Here is a 27,996-nt window from a genome sequence, read left to right on the forward strand (position 1 = left end):
AGGAGAGAGCTCTGCTACCACCACCCCACCCCCCCCCCCATCCCTCCCTCCCTCCCCTCTCTCCCCACCCCCCCCACACACACAGTTCATCTATCAGAGCGGAAACTATCCTCTCATTCCTCACCGGCAATGCATATCTAACCCAATTCTGATGTTTCTGTGACTCGCGAAACAAAAAACCAGTGGCAAACACAGATGATGGATAACCCCCACGTCCCGACTTTTTTTTCACTCTCTCTCTCTCTCTCTGACTCTCACTCTCACTCCTGGTGACTGAGCGATCCCAACATGACAAGGAGCTGTAAACCCTGTATATTTGCACGCTCGTTTTTTTATGTCAGTGGCAACTTTATTTTTTTTCGCGTTTTGTTTTAGTGAAGTGGTTCAGAAACGATAGAACCTGTGAAAGGGACTCAGTCACCAGCATCAGCAGAGACAGCCCCACTGCCAGGTCTGGACTGCAGTGAAGTTACAGTGTATATGTGATGGTAAAGCGCAGCGTAGAGAATAAACTGGGGATACTTTCCTGGACAGGTGAGATGGTGTGTGTGGGGGATACTGACACTTCGATGGTTGTAAACAGAGGCTCTGCTGCTCAGGAATGTCGTCAATGACAGTTTCAGATCTAATGCCATGTTGAACACAGTCAGCCTTGGGTGTCGAAATAAGGATGTTTCGGACAAAATCTGATATTCTCTATCACCCTCACGCGTACGTGTTATAAAATGGAAATCAGAGAAACTATTCGCAATTGGCGCTAAAGGAGAGAACCAGGGACTGACTTAACACTGATAGGGTCGGACCCAGTTTGGCTGTGGCTTCAGTGAAGCCCATGTTGGTAACAGACAGGTCCTGTTCCTCCTGTTTGTGTGAGTTCGGACCTGTTCTGTGTGTGTGGTTACCCGTTGCTTTCGTGTTTGCATAGGAATGCGTGTGGTTCAGTTTGATTTGGGTTTTGATCAACGACAATTTACATTTATATGACGCTCTTCCACATCTGGAGGATGTGGCACAGCCCTTCACACGGCTGACACAAGTGATTCGATGGGATTTAATTCGAATGTGGTTTCATCAAAATGCAAAAAATACAAAGCATTTAAAAGGAAATCCAGTAATAACGATCAGCATTTGAAACTCTTGTTGGCAGCAGCATCGCCCTCTATGCTGTTAAGATCCCTGTACAATTTTCTATGCAGATACATTCTTGCACATCTCTCCAACCTTTATACTGTCAAGAATCCTCCTCAAGAGAAATATGTTCATATCATTTCCTTCTCCGCACAGAGTGGGCAGAAAGGGCAGATCAACCTCGGAGAATATGTAGCATAACAGAAATTATCTCTGCTTCCAACAGATGGTTGATTTTTTTTAAAAAAAAGGACCAAATGGGAAACAGCTTTTGGAAACTTCGACTGAAAACGTTTTTGAAATAAAAAAAAACTTGGCAAAGGCTCGATACACTAAGTTCTGGGAAGTTATCAAAAGAGTGATGATATTTTAATAGCATCCAAATTATACTGAGGTCCATTTCTGCAAAGGCCATTCTTGCGAACAACTTAATCTCAATTTCGTCAGATCAGCTCTAAACAGATGGGGGAAGGAAACGGAGGGGGACTGTCAGGGTAACAGCATACATCATCCAATGTAGGTTAAAACTAAATAAATATGTGGATTTTAATGCTCCATCCACATTTGCTGGTGGCTAAACGTTTTGGTGAAGCTTTGGAAGAATCCTAATCTTATCTCTCTCTCTCTCTCTCTCTCTCTATGTCTATATAGTATATATATTATATATATTAAACTAAACCATATATATTATATATATCTGACGTTCTGACAAAGGGTCGTGGACCCGAAACGTTGACTCACTTTCCTTTCTCCATAGATGCTGCCTGACCTGCTGAGCTTTCCCAGCTCTCTCTGATTTTGTGGCCATTTCCTAAATCGTTCTGCAATAGATAGCAGCTGCACTGCAAAGCGACTCCAACAATACATGAATAACATATGGTCTTTACCATTTGACAGGGTTCACAAGTAACATTAAATCGCATCCTACAGCTGGCAGCCATGTGTGTTGTATAGTGGAAATACGCTTTCAATGAGCAAAGAAAACATCAATAAGGTGTCATATTTGTACTGAACTCTAGAGAGCAGTACCAAAATATTAAGAGAAGACACTTTTTGTTATGTAATGTGACAGAACACACAGACACTACACCACTTTACACTATATCATAAGAATCGGTTTGGGATGTCCTGATGTGGAATGGGCTATATCAAATGTAAGGATTATTATTGTCTTAGTCAAATTATATCACCATCCGTGATAGTTGCAGGCACATCTCGAAGCTCCCTTACTGTTCTGGAGATGCACACAGGGACAAGGTGGTTCCACAATACAGCACAATACCTCAATCCACTTCACGGCCAGTTCTGGGAATAAGTCCATGCACGGACAGGTAAATCAGTCTTGGGAATGCTCACCCATCACTTTGTACACTGAGCTAAGAGGATATTTTAAATTAAATTCTAATTTTTATTGAACTTAACTGGGGTGGAGCGTATTAACTTTCTCTCCCCGCCCCCCTCCCCCATCCCCAACTCCTTCCTCAATTGTGTTCAGTGTTTGACTGGGGGGGGAAAAAGGACCCCATAAAATTCCAGGATTTTATGTTGTGAAAAATGACTACATGAAATTCACATGTGAAAACATAGAAGTCATGAACTTGACTATAACACTGTGCATTGCAGTCAGATAATCCCAAGGCGGGGAAGAAAAACTAAAGGGTGAATCAATCCTTCACAGCTCTGAGCATCTGGTTTCAGAAAAGCATTGCAAAAGCTCATCTTCTGTAATGGAGAAGGTCACGGGGAGGACAAAACTAAGTAATGATAAGGATCAGAAGCAATGGACCATGATATGTTGCTCTTGATTTTCTATTTTCACAGTGGTCTTTGACTTGTATTCAAGCAACAAAGTACTTGCAGAAAAAAAATCTTTGTAACTGCCATCAGTAACAGACCGTCAGGAGATGGGTGCAAATGTCCTATGATTATTTCTCTTGCTACTCAAGTTTTCTAGACAGGCTTGGCTAAAATCAATAAGCTACTGTATGGCAAGCTTTCCCGCTGCTTGTCCAGCTAGGAACATCCTACCCGTTAGAGCTTTGACTTGCAGGATTAACCAGAGCTGAATGGGATGATTCCCTGTGACTGGTCTGCCCTTCCATGTCCTGCCAATGTGCCAGACTGGCCTTGATATCATTAGCAGTGATATGGAGTACTGAGGGCCCGCCTAGCTCAGGAACCGGACTGCTGAGGCAGCCACAGAAGGCTGGCTCGATTCCGAAATGTTTTGTTGCGAATCATGTCACCTAAGAGCCAGTTCAGCTCCAAGGACATCCTACTTACCTACCTCCCCCCTTCCCCGCGCCCCCACCCCTGGTGGATAACTATGTGTGGAATTGCAGGTACAATGGTACACCAATACTGGGCCATTGTAAAAAGTTACATCTTTATTTAAGGCTTTCAATTCTAAGATAAGTAGAAGTTGTGGAAGCAGAGTGCTTAATTTTTTTTAAAAAACAAGGAATTGGAGAGTTGCCTGACAAAGACTAACATTGAAGGCTATAGGAAGTGAGCAGGAGAGTGGATATCTCATGCAGATAAATACCAATCAGAAACAGTGAATCAAATAGCTTGTTTATATGATGTAGCATTCTATAATTGTGCATGAAGAGGCTGAAAAAAACAATTGGAGGAAAAGGGAGAGGGGGGAGAGGCCAGGGTTAGTTGTCATAATAAATGATATTCATAAATAACTTACTTACGCAACCTGTTTTAAAATGATTTATTGACAACCACAGCGGTAACTGTTTTATTAGGATTGGAGTCTCACCTTGTCCTCTTCACCCCAACGCACACTCTGGGGTCTCCAAACCTTGGCTCTTGCCAACCTGCACCTAACATTTTCCAGAATAAGCAAGCAGGATGTGTCCCTCCAGGGAGAGAGTGTGCATTCCATTCCAACAATCTGTCTCTGGGATTTCCATGTGTAAGTCTGAGTTCGGTTTGGATACTCTTAAGCATGGTGATGGGTTTCCGCATGTGTCAGACACCAAAAAAATCTCCCAGAGCTGGTTTAACGTTTGTTGTCAAAGTATAGAGTAGAGTGAGTGGAAAGGGCAAGATTGTCATGAAGCCAACTGGACCACATCCAATTGAGACAATATCAGTTCATTTCATGCAGAATCGTTTGGGATAATGACATTGTATTGTACTGTGGAAAATTTCACAACTGATTTCTACAAGAGATTTCTTCAGCTCGGATCAGGACACTGTACAATTCCTCACTTTATGTATGTGGACGTTCTGTGACTTTCAGAGTTCAATCTATGGTCACAGTGGAAATGGACAAATGGCTGTCTTTGGGCCTCAGCTGAGGCCGGGAATTGGTCAGAGGATTTTGATTGACAGGGGTTCTTTTTGGTTCTCTCAAAACTTTGAGACTGAAATGTTTTGTAATATGTCTAAGCCCTGTTAAAACTGTCTACAGATGTGTAATTTATAAGTTTTGATCCTATTTTACTTTATTGACAGAAGGAGAAGAAACTTGAAAGATGGGTGTGGCCTTTACCGAAATGATTATATAATGTTTGACATTAGTGCCATCTTGTGGTTTGCAAACCAATCCTTCTTCCGGAGTAACTTAAAGCTTAAAACCTTGGCTGTGCATTTCCTCTTTAATTAGTATTACGAATTGAGGCTTTTACATTTTACAGCCTCCATACTTCCTGTTCTGAATCTTTTAATTTAATACTTACCTATGGGTGGGGGGTGTCCATATCAAGTACATCCAGACACTTTGTTATGACTAACACATAAATCATTGGCTGTCAATAGGTGCACATGGTAGAACTTCAGTATTGTGCAAATATTAACAATGAATAACAACATATTGCTGAAAATCCCTCCAACTCGCTCTGCCCTCCCCTCAATCAAGGCTCAAGCCTTTGGTCGTGTTTTCAGTCATCTTTCCCCTCCTCATCCCCTTTGACTCCATCTTATTTATTACTGTGGCCTTTAGAAACATTTAGCAACATTTTTATGTGAGATGGGATGTAACCCTTCTCGGCTGAAGACCTTTCTTTTCGACTGCGCCTTTGATCACTTTCCCACCCCTCCCCCGGCTCGGTCCTGGGATCCTAAACTGTAAAGCGCTCTGAGTCGCCATCCGGCATGGAGGACGCTATATAAATCCAAGTTGTTGTTGTTGTAACCCATCTTAATGCACTATTACACAATATTATGCCTTTGTCTCGATTGTAAAGGATGTAAATATTATGCTCTTGGCACAGACTTTAGCCAATTAAACCAAATGAGTTCACCAACAGAGAGATTCAACGTTACAAAGTTAGAAGTAAACATCACACAAGTACAAACACTAGTAACTAGCAAGAGCCATAGAGCCTGAAAAAGATCTTACAGACAGTTCACAACTGGATGATGAAATGAGGTAGTGAAGAAATAATATGACTGAGTTTGACAATAATCCAGGAGCTGCTCAACTTCCCACCCGAAAGTCACATGTTAAATTAGGAAATTCCCTTCTTAAATCTTTGCCTGGGCGATGCATCAGGGAGCACGCTGTGTCTCTCTCACTTAGAATTAGTTCTGGTTTCAGTTGGAGGGGGAACCTTATAAAGGATATATAAAATTTATGGTATTGAAAAATGTTATGGAAAAAGTACACCCAGAACAATATTTTTGTATACACCAAAAGAGTAGAAGGTTTAGAGTTGAAAAGGACAATTTCATCCACCCTTCCTGGTAGGGTGGTTGAAATTTAATTACCTTCTGAGGAAATAAATACTTGCTTGAGTCTGTCCTGAAATTGCCCAATCCAACTCTAAACATATGTCCTCTTGTTTTATTTTTATAATATTTTTATTGATTATTATTGCCTTGCACCCATAAAATATACAATTAACTTTACAGTATATTCTGTGAAGCCCTTTGAGACGTCTCGACAACGTGAAAAGCCCTATATCAAACATAAGGCTTATTATTATTATTATTATTCTATTGCTTGGGTGCATCTGAAAGTGTTGTCTTGGGTTTCTTTTTTCAATCCAGTTTAAAATGTTCTACACCTCCATAAGATTCCTTCTGAGATGTCTTTTCTCGAGTTTGAAGAGCCCCATTTTGTCTAATCCTCACTCATTCCTCTAACACTGCGAGATCACCCTAGTTACTCTTCGCTGCACTCCTAACACTTAACCAGTGTCCCGAAATAACCAACAGGTTAAAAGAAAAACCTATGATAAAACCACAAAGAAGGTGTGCTACTAAAAGGATCAAGCACCTTTCGTTTTAAGTAGGATTTTGACCGGAATGTTTCATCGACTGTTGGTGGGCCATTGCTGTGCGCAATTGGCCGCCCGGTTTCCTCCACAAAATACACAGTCAATCCACTGTACAGTATAATCTGTGTTATAATCTGTGACATAATCTGATGTCTCAACGTGGCGATAAGGCACCATATGAAATGCAAGGATTAATACTGAGTAGTTCCCCTTTTACCCCTCTACATCTGACACCCGCAGACCTGGGCTCTAAGTATAACTCTGCGACCAACAGGTAGCGCTGTGACTGCAGTGCGTCCAGCACTGGACCAGTAACATACCCTATGCCCAAACCTTGGAGGAAGAAGAAGGAGGAGGAGGAGGGGGGGGGGGGGGGGTGGAGAAGGGGGGAAAGTTTTCCTCTAACAAACCCTGCAATCTACTTTAATTCTGGCTTTCAGCACAAGCCCAAAGGAGTAGCAGTGGGGAGGGAGGTGGGGGGTGGAGTGTTGGTGCGAGTTATTGCACTGAAACTCCCCCCACCAATGTGGCTCTCTCTCTCACTTCCCTTTTTATTTGTCCTTGTGAACTTCTCGATGGTTGCGTTGAAACAGTGACCAGGAGAGAGAGAGAGGGGAGAGAGAGAGCACGACACACGTCAACTTCCCAATTCGGTTCCTTTTCTATTAAAAAAACAGCTGCCACTTCCTTTTTCCTCCTCTCCTCCTCCTCCTCCTCCTCCTCCCACTCCCACTCCCACCCCTTCCCAAATGGGTGGGTGGAGGGGGGGAGAGAGAGAGAGAGAGAGAAAGAGGGAGAGTAAGAAAGAAAAGTCTTGACCAGACAGTGTAGTGGATCGACTTCTCTTTCTCTCTCTTGTGTGTGTGTGTGTGTGTGAGAGAGAGTGCGAGTGAGTGGGTGTGTGTTCAGACGTATCAAAAGTAGCGGAAACCCAGCCTTTTTTTTTTGCGTGTGTGTTAATATTGTGAGTCAAAAGAAGGAGGAAAAACACACACACACAGAGAGAGAGAGAGAGAGAGTGTCTGGGCGAGAGTTCAACTTCTTCCTTCCTCCCTCCCTCCCTCCCTCACATGATGTCTCTGACTGGAGATCGAGTATAATAGAAAGGACTGTGTAACCTTTCCTCTCAAACTCCGCAAAGAGCTTCACCCAAAGCGCCTTTTAAACCGGTGGATCCTTAACTGCCGACTATGGGAGATGTAGGTATCCTACAGACAGCGGAACAAGAGGGAGAGGGATAAACAACAACGACGAGAGGAGAGGAGAGGGGAGGGGAGGGAGGGAGGGAGGGAAGGAGGGAGAGGGGGGAAAAAGAAAGAGAGAGAGAGAGAGAAAAAAATACGCCCTGGGTTTGCATTGCACTTTTTGAGCGTTTGCTGCGTTTTTCAACCGGTTGCCTTTTGCGGGGATGATGGACCCATCGCTTGGGAGTCTGAAGCTGTTTTGTTTGCCAAGAGACCAACTCTCTTGTTCTTTTCTGCTCCCTCCCTCCCTCCCTCCCTCTCTCTCTCCCCTCTCCTTCTTTACCCCCCACCCACCCACTCAACTCCCCCACCAGGGTCTGCAAAGCGGCGAGAAGCAGCGCTGTGCTCAGTCGGGTAAGGCTGGATGGCTTCGGAAGTTTAGTGGGAAAGGACTCCTCGGTGGATCGTGGAAGGACCGCTATATCAGGCTGCAAAAGGCACAGATCTTAGTTTACGAGCATGAGGTAAGGGAGCAAAGGGGGTGGGGGGGGGGGGGGGGGGGGGGAGTGGAGAGTGGTGGGGGAAAGAGGGGGTGGAGGGGGGGGAAAGGGGGTACAAAAAATAAACCCACAAAATTTAAAAGTTGAGATCAGGGCAGATTTTAATGTGTGTTTTTTTTTCCCTCTTTTCTCTTTCTCTCTCTCTCTCTCTCTCTCTCTTTTCTCTCTCTCTTCTCTCTCTCTTGTTATTTCTCCCTCTTTCTTGTTTTTTTTTGAAACAAAAAGGAGGACAAAGCATACGAGGAAATCATCGACTTGAGCAACTATGAGAAGTGCCAAGACCTGCGAGGGTTTGGTTTTAAAAAGAAGAATCACTTAAAGTTTGGTTTGGTGCGACGTTCTGGTGTTAAGGTTAGTTTGAGGACAAGGCCCTTGGATTTATGTGTATATCAGTTCATGTCAACTGTGTCCATTTCTCAGGGATGGAGAGAGGGTGGGGTGGGTGTGGGGGGGGGGGGGTTCTGATCCTTGGCTTTAAAACTTAAAACACCCTTTGAGAAAAGGGACATCAACTTTTGGACGCAAAGGGTTTTTGTGGTCATCTTGAAGACGAGGTATTGCTTCGCATTGTGCCTCCAATGTTATTGTTATTTTCGTGACAAAAAATTACCGAACAGAGCGAAATAATTTGCAGAAAATCAACGTAGGGTGGCATATTGCCACCCTACGTGGTTGTGGTTTAGTCTCTGCCGTTGTTTTCGGAGTCAAAATTTTAGTTTGGGAAATGCCACGTTCTCAGTTTGAAAGTAATTCTGGAGCACTCGCCTCGCAAGCGAGAGACCGGGTTCGATTCCTGGCAGGGCGAAATGTTGGGCAAGTTTCCGTATTCCACACGCCTGTTTACCTAGCAGTAAGTAGCAACCTGTTTGTTAGTCGATTGGCAGATGGCTTTTCCGGGGGAAATAATTCCTTCAAAATTTTTTTATAAAATAATAATAATGAATTGGTCACTCAATCCACGACTGTTTGTGGGACACTGCTGTGCGCTATTGCCGCATTTCGCCCACAAAATATACGATCAATTCACTTTACAGTATATTCTGTGAAGCGCTTTGAGACAATGTGATAAGGCGCTATATCAAATGCAAGGATTATTATTATTGTTAAATCCTGAAAGATCAAAGACTTATTACTTTTGCACAATCACGACAGCAACATTAAAAGATTGTAACAGATCCAAGCAGATCCAACTAATAGTTCCTAAATATATTAACACAAAAACAATGTGCTTTGAGTGCTTGATTCCCAAGGCATAAATAATATTAACCCTAATTCAAAGATTGGAGTGAAGCTGATTGATTTATTGGGCCAGAACAAGTCCTGTTTGTAGGATCCTATTTGTATCCTGTATACCTAGGGTTGTACTTCTTTTAAAAAAATATTTTCTACTGGATATTTCTTTATCAAGTTTTAATGTCTGAATACTGTACATGATTGCACAGAAAGCACAGAATGCAAATTTAATGTGAAAGCCAGACAAGGGCTTTAACATTTAAATGTATTTGTAAGCCTCTGGATGAATACTGTGCTCACTGGAACAGCAAGTTAGTTTGAGACAAATGTCATTAGTTCTGAGAATCGTTTGTTTATACCTGTTTATTTCCTTCGAGGAGACTATATACTGTGCTCACCGGAACAGCAAGATAGAACTAATGACATTTGTCTCAAACTAAGAATCGTTTGTTTAAACCTGTTTTTTTTCCTTCGAGGAGATTATTCCACACTTGTGTGTGGGAAGCAACATGAACGGAATGCACTCTAGACTGTATACCTTCCATATTACACTGTCTCTAATTTTGTTATTCTAAACGCTTTAAACGGATAAACTGCACAATAGGTTTGGTATGTCAAGTTTTAAACAAAAAGACAACAAAAGAAGGCTTGGTCACTAATGCGGACAGGGGAATAGGGACAACAGCAACAAGAAATGTAATTGTTCAAAGGGTCATAATAATAATTCTTGCATTTGATACAGCAGTGTATCACATCAAACCTCAAAGCGCTTCAGAAATTTCTGTAAATTATCGTGACTATATTAAGTGCATTTGAAGGTGTAACTTTTTTTGACAGAAATGCACAAGGTATCATAATATTTTTCTTCGAACTTTCTTGTTGACTTTAGCCTCTAAAACAATCACACTGACAAGTCACACTATTACTTTCAATTCCTGCCGTGTTGTGAAAACACTGCCTTCAGCCCTAATCCTCCCTCCAATCACAATTTATTTTTTAAAAACTTGACATACCAAACCTATTGTGCAGTTTATCTGTTTAAAACATTTAGAATAACAAAATCAGAGAAAGTGTAATATGGAAGGTATACAGTCTAGAGTGCATTCCGTTCATGTTGCTTCCCACACACAAGTGTGGAGTAATCTCCTCGAAGGAAAAAAACAGTTTTAAACAAACGATTCTTAGTTTTTTAGACAAATGTCATTAGTTCTATCTTGCTGTTCCAGGGAGCACATTTATCATTCAGAAGTTTTACAAATGCATTTAAATGTTAAACCACTTGTCTGGCTTTCACATTGTGTGTTTTCTGTGCATTCATGTCCAGTACAGATAAACAGAAAGTACTGCACATAGGAAGTAAAATTAGGAAGCACTTCTCAGATAGGATGGATCTGCCAAGAGAAAGTTGTAAAAGACTTAGGGGTCTTAGGTCTAAAGTCAGAGCAGAGGAGAACAACAAGGTTAATTCCAAGTGTTCAATGAGGAATGATCAGATAAGGTCAGATTTTTCAGCCTTCAGTTTCAAAGGAGAGCTAGTTGAACTCATTAACTCACCATCATGTCAAAACAGTGTGAGGCAGCAATAAACAGGGCAACCAGGATAATGGGCTATACAGTATTGCCAAATCAGTTGAGTTCAGATCCCCCGTAGTTATGCACAAGATATACAGTGCTCTAGTCAGGCTGTATATAGTATGCTGTGTTCAGTGTGATCCTGTGCTATCAAGGGGCTGCCCAGGCCTTTGATTCAGTGCAGAGGAGAGCAATGAAAATGAAAATGGTGGTGTTGAAAGGATGATCTCAGAGCAATGATTAGCTAATACATTAGATAAACTCTTCAGGTTTGAATAGAGACATCTCAGAAGGAGTCTTATAGAAGATACAAGATTCTAATTGGGATTGAGAAAGTAAACCAGAAATCATACTTCTAGATGTGCCAATGTAGTGGAACCAGACGGCACAGGCTCATAGTTGTAAAAAGGAAATTGTGGGACAGAAACCCAAGAANTTTTTTCTTTAAACAGAAGGTAATTCATGATTGAACGGGTTAACATGAAGAGTGTGTGAAGCTGGAATGATTTAAGAAGCTGATTCTGTAATGGTAAGGTGGTATTCAGGAAGGATGAAATCAATGGGCCAAGCGACCTTCTTCGTCCCAACTACTCATGTGAAAATATTTTAATAATCTTTGCTATTTTTATATAGTGCCTTATCACGTCGATGAGACGCCTTAAATTTTTGAAATAGGCACGCAAATAGACTTCTTGCGCACTATCTCCGAACAATGTGAGCCAGGAATAATAATAATAAACAACAAATTACAGTTGCATAGCGTCACTCACGTCAGAATGACATCTCAAGGCGCTGAGTGCAAAATGCAGAAGTGCAAAACGCAAACATTCTTAAAATACTCCCATAAACATGGTACACAGGATGCTGGGATACATTGTCAAATCCCTTGATCTCAAATTGTGAGAAGACTTGTTGAAGTTGCGCAGGGTTTTGATCAGGTAGCACGAGAAGCGTTGTGCACAGATTCTGGTTGCTGCAACATAAAGCCCTAGGGACAATACAGAGGAAACCAGCACAGCTAATCTCCAGTATTGGAGGAATGAGCTGTAAAGTATTATATCATCTAGTGTTCTTCAGCCTTGAAGCGAGATGCCTCAGAGGGTAAACCCAAAACAAAACTTTTAGATACGCTAAGGTAGCAGTACACAATAGCACAGATTTGTGAAAGGTGTTTTTGGACAAATCTCAGAAAAGAGTTTCTTTACATGAACGTAATCAAGAGGTGACACAGGAAGGGTGCAAAAGGCCAGGAGAGTGGATTCATTTAAGAAAACGTTTGATGCTGTAATGGGTTGATGGTTGGATTGGAAGGATGAGATAAAATAGATCAAAGAGTCTTCTTTGTCATTAATCGTGTGACCTTATTAAAAGTCTTCCAGAAATCCATATGCACTGTATCCTGTACCTATCTATATTTTGATCTATACCATATTTCCTTGAAAAATGCTATTAAATCAGCTATGGCGTGCATTTACAGTCATGCTAGCTTTGACTGATGAACCCATGGCTTTCTGAGAATTTGCTGATTTTAAAAGGGTGGAATTCCGGTTACATTATGAAGTGAAAATCCAAGTTAATTCTGGAAAATTGACTCAGATGAATCCCAATATTCATCACACTGAAATCAGCATAGCATTCACAGTGTGCAGCAAACTTAAATTGATGCTTGGAAAATGCATTAATTGATGACTAAAAGAGTCAGAAAGTCAAAATATGTGCACCTGCAAGAGTTTATTTAACAGGCATAGGACTGAGGCCTGCTACATGTTGGCCTACATGAGAGACAAGGTGTCATTGAGCCCCAGGATTCATGTAATAAGAGCAATTTGTTTTACAAACTTTGACACATTTCACAGGCTGTGAATTTGCCTTCATGAAAACGTTATATAAATGAAAGGAATCCTGTCGGAATCACTGTCCACAAATTCATATGCCTTGTAAGGTTACATCTTTCATAATACACCATACAGACAGAAAGACATTTCTGAGAGGAGATGGCGAATCACTTATTATTGATTTGCTGGGAGACTCAGCGAGATATACCTCGATAATTTTAACGAGCAACTGGAAAATAGAAAAAAATAACAACAAATATTATGCCTGGGATCTTCAGATAAGGAAGTGCTCTTTAACTTCTTAAGCACAGCCTCCAGTTCTTAAACAACAGACCATTCAAAGTTCACTCACAGATGGAAAATAGATCAGACGTCATACCAATTTAGACTGCAGAAAGGGAGGCATTTGTAAAGGTAGAAAAGACCAGCATTACTCTTTCCAAAGGCCACAAACCACACATTTACTGCCGGAATTACAACCGTAACAAGTTTAGGAAATGTGTAATAGATCACACTGCATTCTTGCCATCTTGTCTCAAAATGGCAAGAACAGCATTTTCCTGCTGGGTATGGGAAGAAACTTTACTGGATGTTTGAGATGTGATTCATGAACATACATAGAAATTGGATGCTCTGAATGAAATAAATAATAATAATCCTTGCATTTGATATAGCGCTTTTCACGCCTTCTAGACGTCTCAAAGTGTTTCACAGAATAGACTGTAAAGTGAATTGACTGTATATTTGTGAGCGAAATGCAGCAGCCAATTGCGCACAGCAGCATCCCACAAACAGTCGTGAATTGAAATTACCAATTTATTTATTTTTTCTTGAGGGATTATTAACAGCAGTGTGGAGTAAGGAAACTTGCCCAAGGTTTCACCCTGCCGGGAATCGAACCCAGGTCTCTCGCTTGCAAAGCGAATGCTCTAACCACTGAGCTACAGGACTCCATAAAAACCTGTTAACCATGAAAGATGTGTTCTTCTTTGAAGAATGACTTCATAGTACAATGGATCTGTGCTTTTGAGCAATACTGAGTCACAGTGGTAGATTAGACGGATTGAATGCAATTGTAGAAACTAGGTGCTGATCTGCCAATCTATAGCTATATGCAGTTTTTCTTTTGGAAGGAACTTAGGAAGAAATGACGAGCATTACAGGAATGGCTCAGATGCACTTACAAATGATGCACTTACAAATGAATCGGTACACTTACAAATGAATCGGTACACTTACACTGATCATATGCATGCTGACCCAGGGTAACATTGTAAAAAGATGGAACACTTGACATGAACGTGGACAAATCATTCAGATTCCACAAGTAGGGGACCGGTTATCACACGGGTGGTGGGTGCGCATTTCAAAATCCTGAGGATGGTATAAATCTCAAGATTTACTCCCACTGCCATGTACAGGTCAGTGTAGGGAGATTTAAGATTAAACGCTTCTCTGCATTGGCTGGAGACATGGCTTGGAACGGGGCGTTTCAGATTACTGGGTCACGTTCTGGGACAGGAGAAATCCAGAGAGAAGGGGTGAACTTCTGCTTTACCTGTCAACAGAGCAAGGATTAATTATTTAATACAAATCAAATACATTGGCTTTGGAACATGTTTCAAGGGCCACTAGTGGTACTGACTGTAATTGAGTTGCAACTGTTAGCTCTGAGTTATCAGGTCAAGGTCAGTCATTTGTAGTTTTATAGATTGTATCCCATAGTTTCTTATCACAGATGTTCTGTGAATCTTGGGTCATTCATTTTTCCTGAGACTGTTTATTAGGAGTAAGAAGATCTAGTTTTAAAGCCAACAACAACTATCGAAAGGGTTAATGGTTCCATCACACACGCGCACACACACCTTGTGGAAGCATTAACCCTTTCAATAGATGTTGTTGGCTTTAAAACTAGCAAGTACTGTCGTGTAAAAAGCACTATTCTGTTTTTCTCGAATTTCTCAAAAGCACCTTTTTTTCAAATGAATGCGAAGTAGTTGCTTCATAAGCAATTTTAATTCAGAGGCTCGCTCGGTCCCAAAATGAGAACTTGTTTCAGTTAAAATCTTAATGAAATTCAGACACCAGAGACTCCAGTAAACAAGTTTGACCAGTTCTTGGCCAACAGCAGGATGAAGTGTTCCAGTTGTTACAAAGTTACTCCTGCTGGCAGATCATGGGTGTATTCATGCCAGCAATTAATAGCATGATGTACATTGTGTGTTCCGTTATCCACAAGAAAGCAGCAATAAAGATAATAGTTAGTACATTGATTTGTTCCAACAACCAGTATCCATGAACCACTGTCACTGACGTTCAAGCCAAGGTTGGCTGAGTTGCCGGCAACCAAGGGTTTTTCTACAATTGTAGGCTCATGGTTCAAGTTTGCTATTGGTGAAAGCCTTTTTCACTATTAAAAAAAGCATCAAAGAAGTTAAATGATGGATTGGTCAAGGATATCAGACCACATGGAAATTATGAGAGTGGTGCCTGCACAGTGATTAGCTTTCTGGATTTTCCTAAGGCTCATCAGAAAATAAAAACAAAATATCCTCTTGCCGTTGGTTGAGTACAGTGTAGGTTAATTTAATATATTGTGGGTGCTTCTCTTAGCTCCAGGACAATAGGACAATGCATAGCCATTGTACTTAAAATGTCAAAAAGAATAGGAGCAAAACCTACACTTTTAATAGACCTGCGGGCTTACAACTCCTCATGGACTCACTACTGTTATCCACAGATGTGAAGTTGGGTGTTGCCATTTAGGCTCTTTAATGAGCTACAGTAAACCAAAGTCAGAGTGGTGAGAACAGCAAAATAAACTTAAAATGCTTTTGCTCATACCTAACGCATCTCACTTCTTTGTTCCACTTACATCGTCACCTGTCCCTTTGTTCTGGCACCAACTGACCCTCCTCACTCTGGAGATGGAGGTTGATTGCTCCAGAGGCAATGGGAACTCTGGAATGGAGTCTTCTGATAGTCAGCACTGGCAAACGCAGCCATGTTTTATTCGGAACTGCTGCTGGAGGTAGATTTGCCTCTCACGGCAAACTCCGAGGGTCAAAGTGGCAACAGCTGTGTTGTGGAACAGTTACTCAGTGATGGAAAAGTAAAGTTGCCAAGGTTATTTCATTTTATAGATAACAGGAATACAATAGGCTACAATAGAGATTCTCCTATTTGAGAGAAGATGGCCTCGTAAAGCAGATAAGTATAACGACACTGATGCAATATCAGTATTATTTTGCTTTGGTGGCAAGTCATACAAACATCTAAACTAAGATCTGTAATGCCTTTACAATCACTGTAAGGGCATCTCATGAATTAATGCATTTCAGCACTAATACAGATTATTGTTGACTTGAGGGGGATACTGCAGTGAACAAATTGAAACAATATGGCTCCCCCGAAACTGTTTTCATCAAAATCAAATTTGTTGTCTTGAAGTCAGTTATTTAGTGAAGCTGAAGAGTTCTTTTACAAGATTGTAGGCAACAATTTTCTTTCTAAACAAGAATCTAAACAATGTATTAGTAGTTCCTTCCTGAAGAAATTGGCAGGTAGGGAACATTTGTTATATAAACTGAGGAAGAGCATATAAACTATCCAAGCAGCATGGAACAATTGATTGTATTCTGATTTAAAACACCACAATATTTCAAAAAGAGAAGATTCCTTCTGGTGTCCTGGCCAGCAATCCTCTACATTGCTTGTTCATTCACTTCAAGGGAGTTTGTTGGACCTTGCTGTGTAAATTAACCTGCCACTTGTTGGCCTCAAAATAAACAGTAACTACACTTGACAGCAATTATTTGTGACACACTTTGAGACTTTGCTGTTATAGACAGCATAAACAAATGCAAGGATCATTCATTATTTAAAGCGAAACTAATCAGGCCCTTATCTGAGGGGAAGACACTGAAATGAAATGGAGTAAACCAAATATGTACTGTACTATACATCAGCCTGGCTCAGTTGATCGCAGTCTTACCTTCAAGCCAGAAAGTTGTGGCTTTAAGCTCCACATCAGAAATTTGAACTCCCAGAAACCAACATCTTAAACTCAGTCCGATCTGTCTATTAAGGTGTATGTTAAAGATCTCTTGGCACTATTTGAAAACAGGTAGTTTTTCCCTTGTACTGGCCAATAAACCCCCAGGTAAAATAAATCATTCACTTCATGGCTCTTCGAGAAATATTGCTGTACTCAAATAGGCTGTCGCGTTGGCTTACACACAGTCACTACACTTTACAATAAATCCTGAGAGACAGTTTGAGAGATCCTTCTGACGTAAATGGCACCATATCAAATGCCAGGATTACTATTGTGTTTCAAATACGATTAAGATGGTGGGTGGCCACTTGTCTATCTACATTGGAAGACAATCACATATTCTGTTGAGTATCTCCCAATCCTATTCAGGTTTCCAAGTAACTGGGCTTCCAGCATAATACTGTATTGTATCTCTTCAATTCACTCCCTCACTCAATGAGCGCTAAAAGTTCAATATTTAATAATCACTAACTGAGCAAACCACCCAGGATGGAGTCTTACCCCAATTTCTAGGCTATGTTTGCAGATCGTGTGCAGGAGATTTACATTGGAAGAGGTTGAAAAGCACAGTAAAGTTTAGTATAAAACTAATCATAGTTCTTTCAATGCGCCATTAAGACCGCAGTGATGATATTGGTGGCTTGTGGATGTTGTCAGAGCCAGAGGTGTATAGAGAGAGAATAGAGCGTCTTGGTTTGCTGAGCTGGTGTGGTTAAGGCTGGCTGATCAGCACAGACTAATTGGGCCGAATAGCCTGTTTCCGCACTGTAAATTTCTCAGATCTATTTGGGGTAACACCAGTTCTTTTTCTTACAAATTCCCAAGGTCCTTTAGCTTACTTTGTTTTGGAAATGATTACTGAGGACTTCAACTCAAGTTCCAGAGAATGTGAAGTAATAGTGTGACTCCATTGTGTGCAGAATGTTCTAAGAATAAATTCCAGCACAATCATTGTTAAAGTAACTTCACTGCTGAAAAAAACAGAAGTCTCCCAGAAAAGTGGAAGTAGGAAAGAGTGCAGTGCCGCAGCTGGGAGTTGTCCAGTGTCTTTGCTAAAATCAAGTTGCTTTTTTTCTCCTAACTTTTATTGTAAAAATGTTAAATGTACTGGCACGATGGGAGCAGATGTCTGCACATTATTAGAGATTTAGAAGAAATCTGGCTCTTTCATCACATTCCTCTGTTGGAGCTTCCCTTGGAGTGAATTAGGATAATTGCGTTTAACAGACTGATAGTATTATTTTTGTTGTCAACGTTCAGATTGTATGCTTCTTCCAAATACTCTTGATGCTTATCCCCGAAAGTCTCCTTCCAGCAAGCCCCCGATCATTTTATTTTATTTAGCATCATTCATTTTATTTAGGATAAGGTTGACCACCCATCTATCTTTGATGCTTTTAAATGGATCAAAGGGCCTCTTGATCAGTCCCTCTATTATGATCCTTGAATTTCCTCCTCTTGTGCAGCCTTCCGTCTCTCATCAGAATCATAGAATTCACAGCACAGAAGGAACACCTTCAGCTCAATGAGCCTATGGTGGAATTGCTTCCTCCACTGAGGTTATCCCCTCTTATCCCAGCTTCCTGCTTTTTCCCTATACCTATAAACGTACTCCTCTTTGAATATCCATCCAATTCCAATCTTTTTAACTATTCTCAAATCATTACACTCCATAGAAAATCCGGTGGCACACTTTGAGATGTTCTAACAATGTAATAAGGTGCTATATCAAATGCAAGGATTCTTATTGTTATTTTCCAGAGTTGAGTGGGAAGTTTTTAAACTGGCTCTTTAAGCAGCGCTCATGAGTGAATGACTACATTCAGTATTCCCCTTCTTCAGGGGACCACATGACAAGCGTTGCTGAAAGTCGGAACTTGTAATGAGAAGTTGTGGACACACACAACCTAATCTCGGTGGGAGGTTGTGGAAACAACCTAACCTCACAGTTTACTACACACAATACAGTATATACTCAGCATCTTCTCAGAGATTCTCAATAGCTATTTATAACGTAGACGTCAGGGGCATCACTTTGGTCTTAATTTGTACAACAGAGAGAGCAGCACATACGTTCGAAGGGCGATTGATTCAATTCTGAGCCTGCACTAGAAGCCACCTCAGGAGTTTACTTTAGGAGTTGATGAACAGGTATACCAGGTTTGCAATGCTGCTGAAGTTATTAAAGAGATGGTCTCCAGTACCACTGTTCTAGTTTGCTGTTTATGGATGTTTATTGCAGTAACTCATCAAAGCCATTGATAACACATACAGCTTGTCATCCAGAATCCATTATACTGATATCAGATGGTATCATTGTAGTGTCATGGACTATGGCGGAAATTGAATTGTAGCAGATGAATAAATCCACTTTAATAATAATAATCATGCTTGCTTTCCAGGTACCAGAACCAAAATTTCAGTTTGTTAGCGTGGAGGAAAAGGAATCTTGGTTTAGCGTCCTCAATGAAGCTATTAGCCAAGCTAGCAATAAAGCATTTGATGAGGTAATTGCTTTTTAAACTATTTGAGTGCTGATTATACTCACATCACCACCGTTATTTATGTCTCTTCATCTAACCATTGAAAGAGAGATCAGAGTTAATTTCCACACAGATGTTTATTATTATTTGACACATTATGTGGGTAACAAATACAGAGAAAACCACGTTACCATTTCAGGAGACTATTCACTTCATAAAATCCAATTGTAACATTTGGCTTGAGCATAAAATCTGGCTTTGATTTGTCTTCCTCAGTCTTATCTTCAAATAAGGTATTGCCACACTATCTCTGAGATCCCACTTTCCCACTCATTCTGTTCTGTTTCATGTCCTTTGCCTCTCCATGGTTGGCCAAGCTTTCAGCTACATTGCCAGTGTTCTCTCTGAACCTCTGTCCCTCTATCCTTCCCCTCTTTGCCTTCAAAAATCCTTACTCGTTGACTGCACCTTTGGTCTTCTCCTATCTATCCTTAATTTTACAAATGTTGGTTTGTTTTTTGGATACATTTGAAGACTCACACACACCGCTTGTTTGGTATTTAGGTTAAGGTGGATGAAAGCATTTCCCTGGATCACTTGACGCGCAACAGAGCAAAAATAAATCATACAAGACGACCACCATCGAGGCAACACCTCAAAGAAGTAAGTCTAGAATTAAAAAAATTTTGAACGATAAAACACTTAACCTTATGGTGGGATCACCTTTCCTTAGGCTTCATTAACTGGAGTTGCATTGGGACTGCTCAGCAATAATCCTGTGTTTATTTCAAAATGTTTGTGTACAATATGAATGATGTTGCAATTATCCCTATTATTTTTACTTTTTGCTATGTGCTCAGTGGGTGTCAGCCTGGCTCAGTTGGTCTTGCCTCTAAATCAGAAGGCTACAGCTTCAAGCCCCACATAGGGATTTTGAGCTCACATAGACTTGGCTGACTCCAATGGAGTACAAGGGGAGCACTGCATTGTTGGAGGTGCTGTCCTTTTGGCATACCCAGATCAGGCATATCACAGACGATTGCCTTGTCTTATGACTCAGACTCACTTCCTACACCACTGTTAATGGTTCTGTATCTCACACCAGCCGTCTTTATGACTTCGCTGAGTTTCAACTTTGTGCTGAATTTCAGTTTTGTACTGGAGGCCCACGCCCACTAAGGAATGTTTTGAAATCATTTAATTTCAGACCATTACAGCTGGAAAAGAAGAGAATTTTGCTCCAGCTGTTTGGGCTGGATTTGAACTCGAGTTGGTGGAAACAAATTGACACGCTATCTTAATAACCTTCCCTAGTTTGCACCCAACCTCAGTTCTTGGCAAAAACAGACATTCTTAAAAACCTCAACAGATCTAAATGACTGACCCTCATGCAAACATTTGCCAAACCAATAATTTTAAACTTATGTGAATTTTGTAAAACCTAATGAACAATTTCCTGTCTTTAAGTCTCTTGGTTCTCAAAAGAAACATCAATGACAAATTTGTTTTAAGTAATAACTTAAATTACCAGATGGTGGTTTAATTAATTAGATGATTGATTACATTTTTTAAAAATGCATTTAAGGTCCTTTCTTTGAGCTCTCCATTCCATTCCAAATGTGTCAAGTGGCTCAGTTGCTAATACACCTGCCTTTGGGTCAGAAGGTTGTGGCTTCAAGCCCCACAATATTGAGCTCATAGACTAGGCTAACATTCCAGGGCAGTGTTGGGGGAGTGCTGCATTGTTGAAGGTCACATCTTTTGGATGAGATGTTAAACTGACATTGCATTTGCCTGTTCAGGTGGATGTTGAAGATTCCTTGGCACTATTCAAAAAGAGAAAGGCGTTTTTCCTCCCCTGATGTCCTGACCAAAAATCCTCCAGATAAATTGACCATTCACTTTCTCGCTGTTGGTGGGACATTGCTGGATTCAAATTGGTTGCCATGTTTGACTACGAATGCACAATACCAAGCTGAACAATTAGTAATTCAAACAGTAACAATAATAAACTTGCTTTGCAATATTTTGGCAATACAGGTATAAAATCAAAATTAGCACTAATTCTAGGTATTCAAAATGCTGAAGCTTCATTCGGGTCAGAATAATGCAATTATAATTTAAGCCTAAAGCTATAAACAACTCGTTTCAAAAGTAAGAACTCTTTAAGTCCTGTGAAGAGTGAATGGTGGTTGGGGGCTACTGAACTGCACTAGAATAATGTCCTGTGTTAGAATGGCAGAATGTGATCTACTTTCACATTTCTCTCTATTTAATGAATTTCTGATCTAGGATAGGGAGGGAAGGAAAACCACAGGGTGAGTCAACATTTGCTGTGTTTCTGTGTATGTGTGTTCTGGAGCCCAGTCAAATCAGCAGTAGCTCAGATGGGTGTCACTTCCACAATGCAGTTGTGACTCAAAGAGAAACCTTTTTTCTTAAATCTTTTCTGTGTCAGCAGGTGGACTGCATTCTCAGCATTAAAAAGTAGAATCCTTTTTCCACCACCTCCACACATGCACTGTGGGATCAAGGACACATTGGGCAGGACTGTTGAGGATTTCCAAAAGGACGTCCCCTGTAAAATGTTTCACTTTTCCCTTTTCCCTGCAATCCCCTTTCCTGATTGGAAAAATGGTGAGATTTGCAACTGAAGCCAGTCTGAGGGTGTCCCTTGTTGTCAGTCCAAGCAGGCCTGGCCTGAAGGGAGAGGGTTTGAAGCTCTTTCAGAATTTTCACCTGAAGGCCTGGAGCCAGGGACATAAACAACAACAAAATTAATTTTTTATAGTGCCATTCACCTCGGGAGGACATCCCAAGGCACTGGACAGACAGATTACAGACCCGAGGTGGGGGTCGGAGTGGGGGAGGGTGGAGGGCAGGGGGGAAAGCAGGGAGATCAAAAGCACGGTCGAAGAGCAGGGTCCCGAGATGGGTCTTGAAGGTGGCAAGGGAGGGGGCGAGGCAGAAGGACTGAAAGGAAATATATGCGGGAGCAAGCGTGCCTGTTGGCTGTAGTTCCACCAGCTATCTTCTTTCAGGGTCAAGCACGATGTTTCTTTCAATTCCCAGTTGTGTTACAAATGTTGTCATTGATTGCCATCAGTCAAAGTTATGACAGTGAATTCTGCCAACATTCTAGTGTCACGGTATCTTACCTCCGTGTGAGAATTACATGCTCCTTCCAGGTGCACGCTGAAAGGAGTGATCCTTCTCTTCTCATTTTATGTCAAAGATACATGCCCGGTCAGAGCAGTCTCACAAAATAGACCCAACACTTGGCTTTCAATAAAATATTCCTCATTTATTCAAACCCTTATGCTTCAATATATATATTACCGTATTCGGGGCATTCAACGCAAAATAACAAAAACAATTCTTATATAATACTTTGATAATACTATATTAATATAACTTTAACAAGGCATAATATCCCATACTCTATAAGATATCTAACCACTGAGCCTCAACACTTGGACTACCAAGAGTAAACAAATGGAGTAAGCTTACCCCAAATTCACATCTCTTCTGAGTTCCTAAGATTCAGAGATTTTATAATTTGTGATATTAAAGTCAAATATCAGTTAAAACTCCAAACTTCAAAACTCAACTCCACTCCCTCTCTTTTATAACTCAAATGTGAGGATGTGACTTTTATAGCCAATCAGTTCTCTGTACTTTGACAAACTCAACTTGTAATTGACTAAGAATTACCTTCTTCAATAAATCCTTCATATTTTGACAGTTCGAAAACATGAAACTGGTTAACTCAACTGTTAACTCAACTATCGTTCAGACTAAAAGATTCCGACAAGACCATAAAACCCATTAACTCACAAAATCTATCAAAAAAGCCATAAACCGAAAGCAATTAACCAACATTTTTACACCTTAAGAGAGATAAACAGATTGATATTTTAATTTAACAAATTCAGCAGAGTATCTGGCTCTGAACACTTGTGACCCTTCTCCATGAACCCAACTATTCATCCTATTAATCCTTTACTACCTCACACTAGTAATCATTTTTTGCGAGGTTTGACTCTCTCTCTTACCGAAATTTAAGTTAACACCAGAAACACTGGTGCTCAGTACTAGTCTTTGGTTGTGCTGCTCAAGTGGACACACACAAAGAGAAATTGAATGAATTTGCAGCATGAGACATGCAACTGTGGAACCCAGTTATGATATAATTTGGAGCCCCTCAAGTTTCCTATTATGTCCACACTTAGTGAAACTTACATCATTGACGGTGAAGCAGTTTTAACATTTTCCTCTCCTTCATATTTTAGGTAGCCAGTTCTGTTTCGGATGGAATGCAGAGGCTAGAACTAGGGCATCAGTCTGGTGTTCCCAAAGATTCAACAGATGGAGTACAACGATCAAAGGAAAATGCTGAGAGCAATACAAACAAGACCCGTCCTATCCTTATGCCTAAAGTCAAGAATAATAATACACAAAGCAACAACGATCCAGAACCCTCACTTAGTCAAAGCAAGGAGCAAATCTCTGAGGAGGTTAAGGAACCAGATCCCAAGAAGGATAAGAAACCAATGTCCGAGGAGGGTAAGACACAAGGTTCTGAGGAGGATAAGACACAAGATCCAGAGGAGAGTAAGACACAAGGTTCTGAAGAGGATAAGGCACAAGATCCAGAGGAGCGTAAGAAACAAGAAGTCTCTTGTACCACAAAAACCATTTCTGACAACCCAGAGAATGAGGGTCAATCACTTGACCTTCAGGCCAAAGCAATTTCAGATACCAATGAAAATAAGGAGCTTTCTGAAACTTCAAGGCCAGTCGCTTCAGTGAATGCAGCAGCAAATGGGGGACATCTATCCATGGTCAAATGTGCTTCTTTGGGCGATATCTTATCAGAATGCAAACAAAATGTAAAAAGAAAACAATTTGACACTTTTTATACCAACATGAAGAAAAAGAATGTGGAGCAAATGGAAGAGGACATAGCTTTGGAGCTAAAAGTAACTCAAGAACTTCTCCACCAAGTTTCGGAGACTTCGGGTGAAAAAGGGCATCTTCAAAGCGACAAAGAAGGCAATGGCACACAAGACAATCAGCCACCAGGCAATGCAGAAAACTTGCTGAATGAAGCTGTGGCGAAATGGAAGCAAGCTAATGAAGTCTTGCAGGAACTTAAAGATTTAAAGGAATTGTGGAACAAATCGGGGAATTCACCGTCTGAGCAGGTAGAGAGACGTAGAAAAATAGTGACTAAGTATCGAAAAAGTGTACCCTAGCTTAACTCTATAACTTATCATGAATGTTGATGCAATGCAGACTGGGTGGTTAATGGAAAGTTGCAATATTAGAATCTTTTTACAAAGTTTCTTAAGTGGTGTAAAATTGTTGTGGAGAGACTAAGAGAAAGTGTTTGTAAGTTTCATTTTATGGGCCTGAAAGCAAGAAAGAGAGAGAGAGAGAGAGAGTGCTGCACAGATGAACGTGTATCTTTTCAGAGAACCACCAGATTGTTTGCTTTTTTAACAAAAAAAGTAGGGTTGGCAAACGTACTGTATATTCTGTCAATAATTAAATCTATAATATGTAAGGAGAATGCAAAACATTCACACATCCAATGCTGGTCATTCTCAGGTATACACCAGACTGACCACTATGGAGAATTAATTTTGCTCTTCTTTAAATTTTTTTTACTTTTTCAGCTGAGAAGCACTGCTTCAAATTTTTTTAAAAATCTCCCACCTTGCTTTATGCTCCTTATTTCCAGACCCAAATGCAATTTTTTCCCCACAGTCCTCTGCCTTTTTACTGTCCTATGTTTCCATAGTATAATTTTAAATTTCAGGCAATAATTCTGGATTTGAAACAGTACTGTATCCATTACAGAGTTTTTTTTAATGAAGGCAAATTCACCCAGGTTATATTGAAGGCAAATGCTAGGGATGGAATATTTCACTCGGTGCTAAAGTTAACGTCTTTGGTATTGTGCGTAAGCTGCAGGCAAGAATCTAAATTTGCCATTAAATCAGTATTAAGTTTCTAAAATGGCCCAGAAGGATGTCACACTAAAATACAAAATAAAGCAATGAACTAATAGTTGAGTCCATGCTTAAGTCAGTCAAGTGCAGCTATCTCTTTTTGGTATAAATGTTTAGGGCAAATAGTGGCTTTACTGAGAATGCTAATTTGCACTAAGATTTCCACGGAACCTTATCCTGTTTCTATCCTCCACTCAGACTCCACAGTATTAAGCACCAGATGGGAGCAGCAGTCGTCAATTTTGAGATAGATCAGGAAGAGGGGAATATTTTGGAGATTGACTTTGGGGGCCAGGCTGACCCACACAGTAGATATACCACATGAGATACAGTTCCCAGTGATGTATCTCCTGCTGACCCATGAGGCTATAACAACAAGGTGTGCCATTCCTGTCCGATGCAGGTTTGTGCCATTCCCTACGTTTTCCATGTCTCAAGATCTTTCCACGTGCACTGCTACTTCTCACCCCATTGCACTGTTTGGCACATTCACATGTAACAGACATTAATAATGTGATTGAATAAATTGATTCAGATTGCAAAGTTAGTGGTAAGTGTCCTTTATCTCTCGATTATGTGCAGCGTTTGTGGATTGTGTGCATCATTATATTAGTGCCTCCTTTCCAGGTCACCATGTACTTAATTTCTGAGTTATGGCCAATCTGTGTGCTTCCTCAGATGAAGTGGAAAGCTCTCCTTCCTACCCACACCCTGCACATACCCAACATGGGAATGAAATGCTTGTTTTCTGAGGGTACAGCTATTTCTGAGGATCCATCCTCTGTCAAAAAATGGCCTGGTGCTGTGGTCACATGTTTTCTTGCCAACTAAAACTATCAGAGCTCTAATCATACAAAGGCTATCAGATGGCACTGTAATACAGCTGAGATTAGAAGCACCCAACATGATCCATAGCTGACTACGCTACATGTGCAGATTATCTCATTATGACAAATATTGCTAAGGAACAGCATAAGCCTTTCATGAGGATTTGGAAATCTTCCAAAATAGTTGATTGCATCTATTTACCCAAAGAATCAAAATGAATGTTGAATGTTCCTTCCAGAGATTCTTCACGATTTCTCATGCTGCTTGTTACAAAATTACTGTATGTTGCTGAATAGTTGTCCATATATCTTGAGACTGCAGAGCTAAACTGGGTATTGGACTACTCCATTATTCCTTAGACTTTCCAGCATAACTCCAGGGGTCAAAACAGATAAGCCAAGGCAGCAGGATAAGGCAGAAGTTCAGGGTTGTGAAGAGTAATTTCAGGACAGACATTAGGAAGTATTTCTTTACATAGACTGTAACTAATGGCCTTATAAAAATAGAGTGATGCTGTAAATGGGAACATATAACAGAGTGGACATTCTAATGAGATCAAATGGTCTAAAGGGTCTTCTTCACCCACACCTCTTGTGATTTTGTGCTGTAACAACCTCTTTTTCTAAGCTTGAATCCTTGGGAATTTTCCAATCCATGAGAGCTCACAGCTGGATCTTTCTTCCCATGTTACTCTTTTGACATCTCCTATTTCTGATGCTCCCATGACATTCTGCACCTATGCTCTCTAGGTGTGGCTGAGCTGATGGCTACTGCAACTACTTAGTTCTCTGTTGAAGGGTGTTTTTTCTGAAGACTCATATTCCAGATGTTTAACAACCTATGAATTGCACATGACTAAGCTAAGTTCCGGGAGAGGCCACAGAAGATTTGAAATCCTCCTTAAAAATCGGGAATGATGTAGCCATTTGTCAATGAGATATTGAATTAACCAAAGTCAGATTGCAAAACACTCACATTAGTCCAGCTAGGCAGAGGGTACAATATTGACTATAAAAAACGTGAAAAGAGTAACAGGAAAAACAGTCCCATGTACACAGAAATTCAGAACATTGTATAGTAGTCCCATCTTACAAAATCTGCCGCTTAATTCTATTAACTGCCACAATCCACATCTGTTGGTCAGCCAGGTACATTATTCCTGGTTTTAATGTGTGTTAAATAGGTGCCAGAAATGGACAACACATGCCTGCCTCTTCTTTGGCTCTTGCAAGGGTTATTAAATTTAACACTGACGTGGTACAGAATTTTTGACGATAATACTATTGTGCTATCGTTACAGTTCTATTGACAGTATTGATTACCAATAATAACCCTTTTTTAAACACTGGGAATATTTTTTAATGGTTAACTGTGGAATGCAATGGGGATGGTCTGTTACTGGTCGGATCACTTTTTTCCTTCTTGGAAAGTAGACATCCTGTAACAGATGCATCGAATACTGCAAATTATGATTCAAAGTAAATCTCTTAGTTACAGATTCTGTACACATTTAAAATGTGAATCTAGAAGACCTAAATCATTTTTAAATGTATCCTCAGTGTTATAATTGATACAAGTGTTTACTGTAATAGAATAACTTTGTCAGTGTTAATGTTTGTACTTCTGTGAACTCCCAACTAAAACAATTGTTATTGCCAGTATTAATATTTATGCAAAAATCTAAATTGATTTTTTTCTTAGTGTGTGGATAATGGAATGTTTTAATATATCCTGCCTATTAGCAGTTGCTTGTTGCATTATTTATAATTTAACCTTTTTTATATTCTCTCTGCAATTGTAATAATGACATTGTTCTGTGAAGTAGTGTGAAGCACTTCACAATAAAAGACCATTCTGTTCAC

General features: G+C 40.4%; 1 protein-coding gene across 2 annotated transcripts; it reads left to right on the forward strand.

Moving 5' to 3' along the window:
• Positions 1-7,392: 7,392 nt before the first annotated feature.
• Positions 7,393-27,994, forward strand: LOC103187776 (pleckstrin homology domain-containing family O member 2). Of its 2 annotated transcripts, XM_042344098.1 has the most exons (7): positions 7,393-7,564; positions 7,924-8,073; positions 8,335-8,460; positions 19,209-19,313; positions 19,854-19,952; positions 23,582-24,496; positions 25,505-27,994. In XM_042344098.1, exons 1-7 carry the CDS (start codon positions 7,556-7,558, stop codon positions 25,517-25,519), a joined length of 1,419 nt encoding a protein of 472 aa, XP_042200032.1. In that variant the 5' UTR covers positions 7,393-7,555; the 3' UTR covers positions 25,520-27,994. The 2 variants fall into 2 exon arrangements, with proteins under 2 accessions (XP_042200032.1, XP_042200031.1); XM_042344097.1 differs by lacking the exon at positions 25,505-27,994 and having other exon boundaries at positions 7,395-7,564; positions 23,582-24,735.
• The last annotated feature ends 2 nt before the right edge of the window (positions 27,995-27,996 follow it).

This window comes from Callorhinchus milii, unplaced genomic scaffold (genome assembly GCF_018977255.1).
Source record: "Callorhinchus milii isolate IMCB2004 unplaced genomic scaffold, IMCB_Cmil_1.0 Scaffold26, whole genome shotgun sequence".
NCBI lineage: Eukaryota > Metazoa > Chordata > Chondrichthyes > Chimaeriformes > Callorhinchidae > Callorhinchus > Callorhinchus milii.

What these genes read in the sequence shown, in the direction of transcription:
- LOC103187776 (XM_042344097.1), top strand. An exon ending in GCAATAAAGCATTTGATGAG is followed by an intron (nt 19,314 to 19,853) that starts GTAATTGCTTTT and finishes TTTGGTATTTAG; the next exon opens with GTTAAGGTGGATGAAAGCAT. An exon ending in CGAGGCAACACCTCAAAGAA is followed by an intron (nt 19,953 to 23,581) that starts GTAAGTCTAGAA and finishes TTCATATTTTAG; the next exon opens with GTAGCCAGTTCTGTTTCGGA.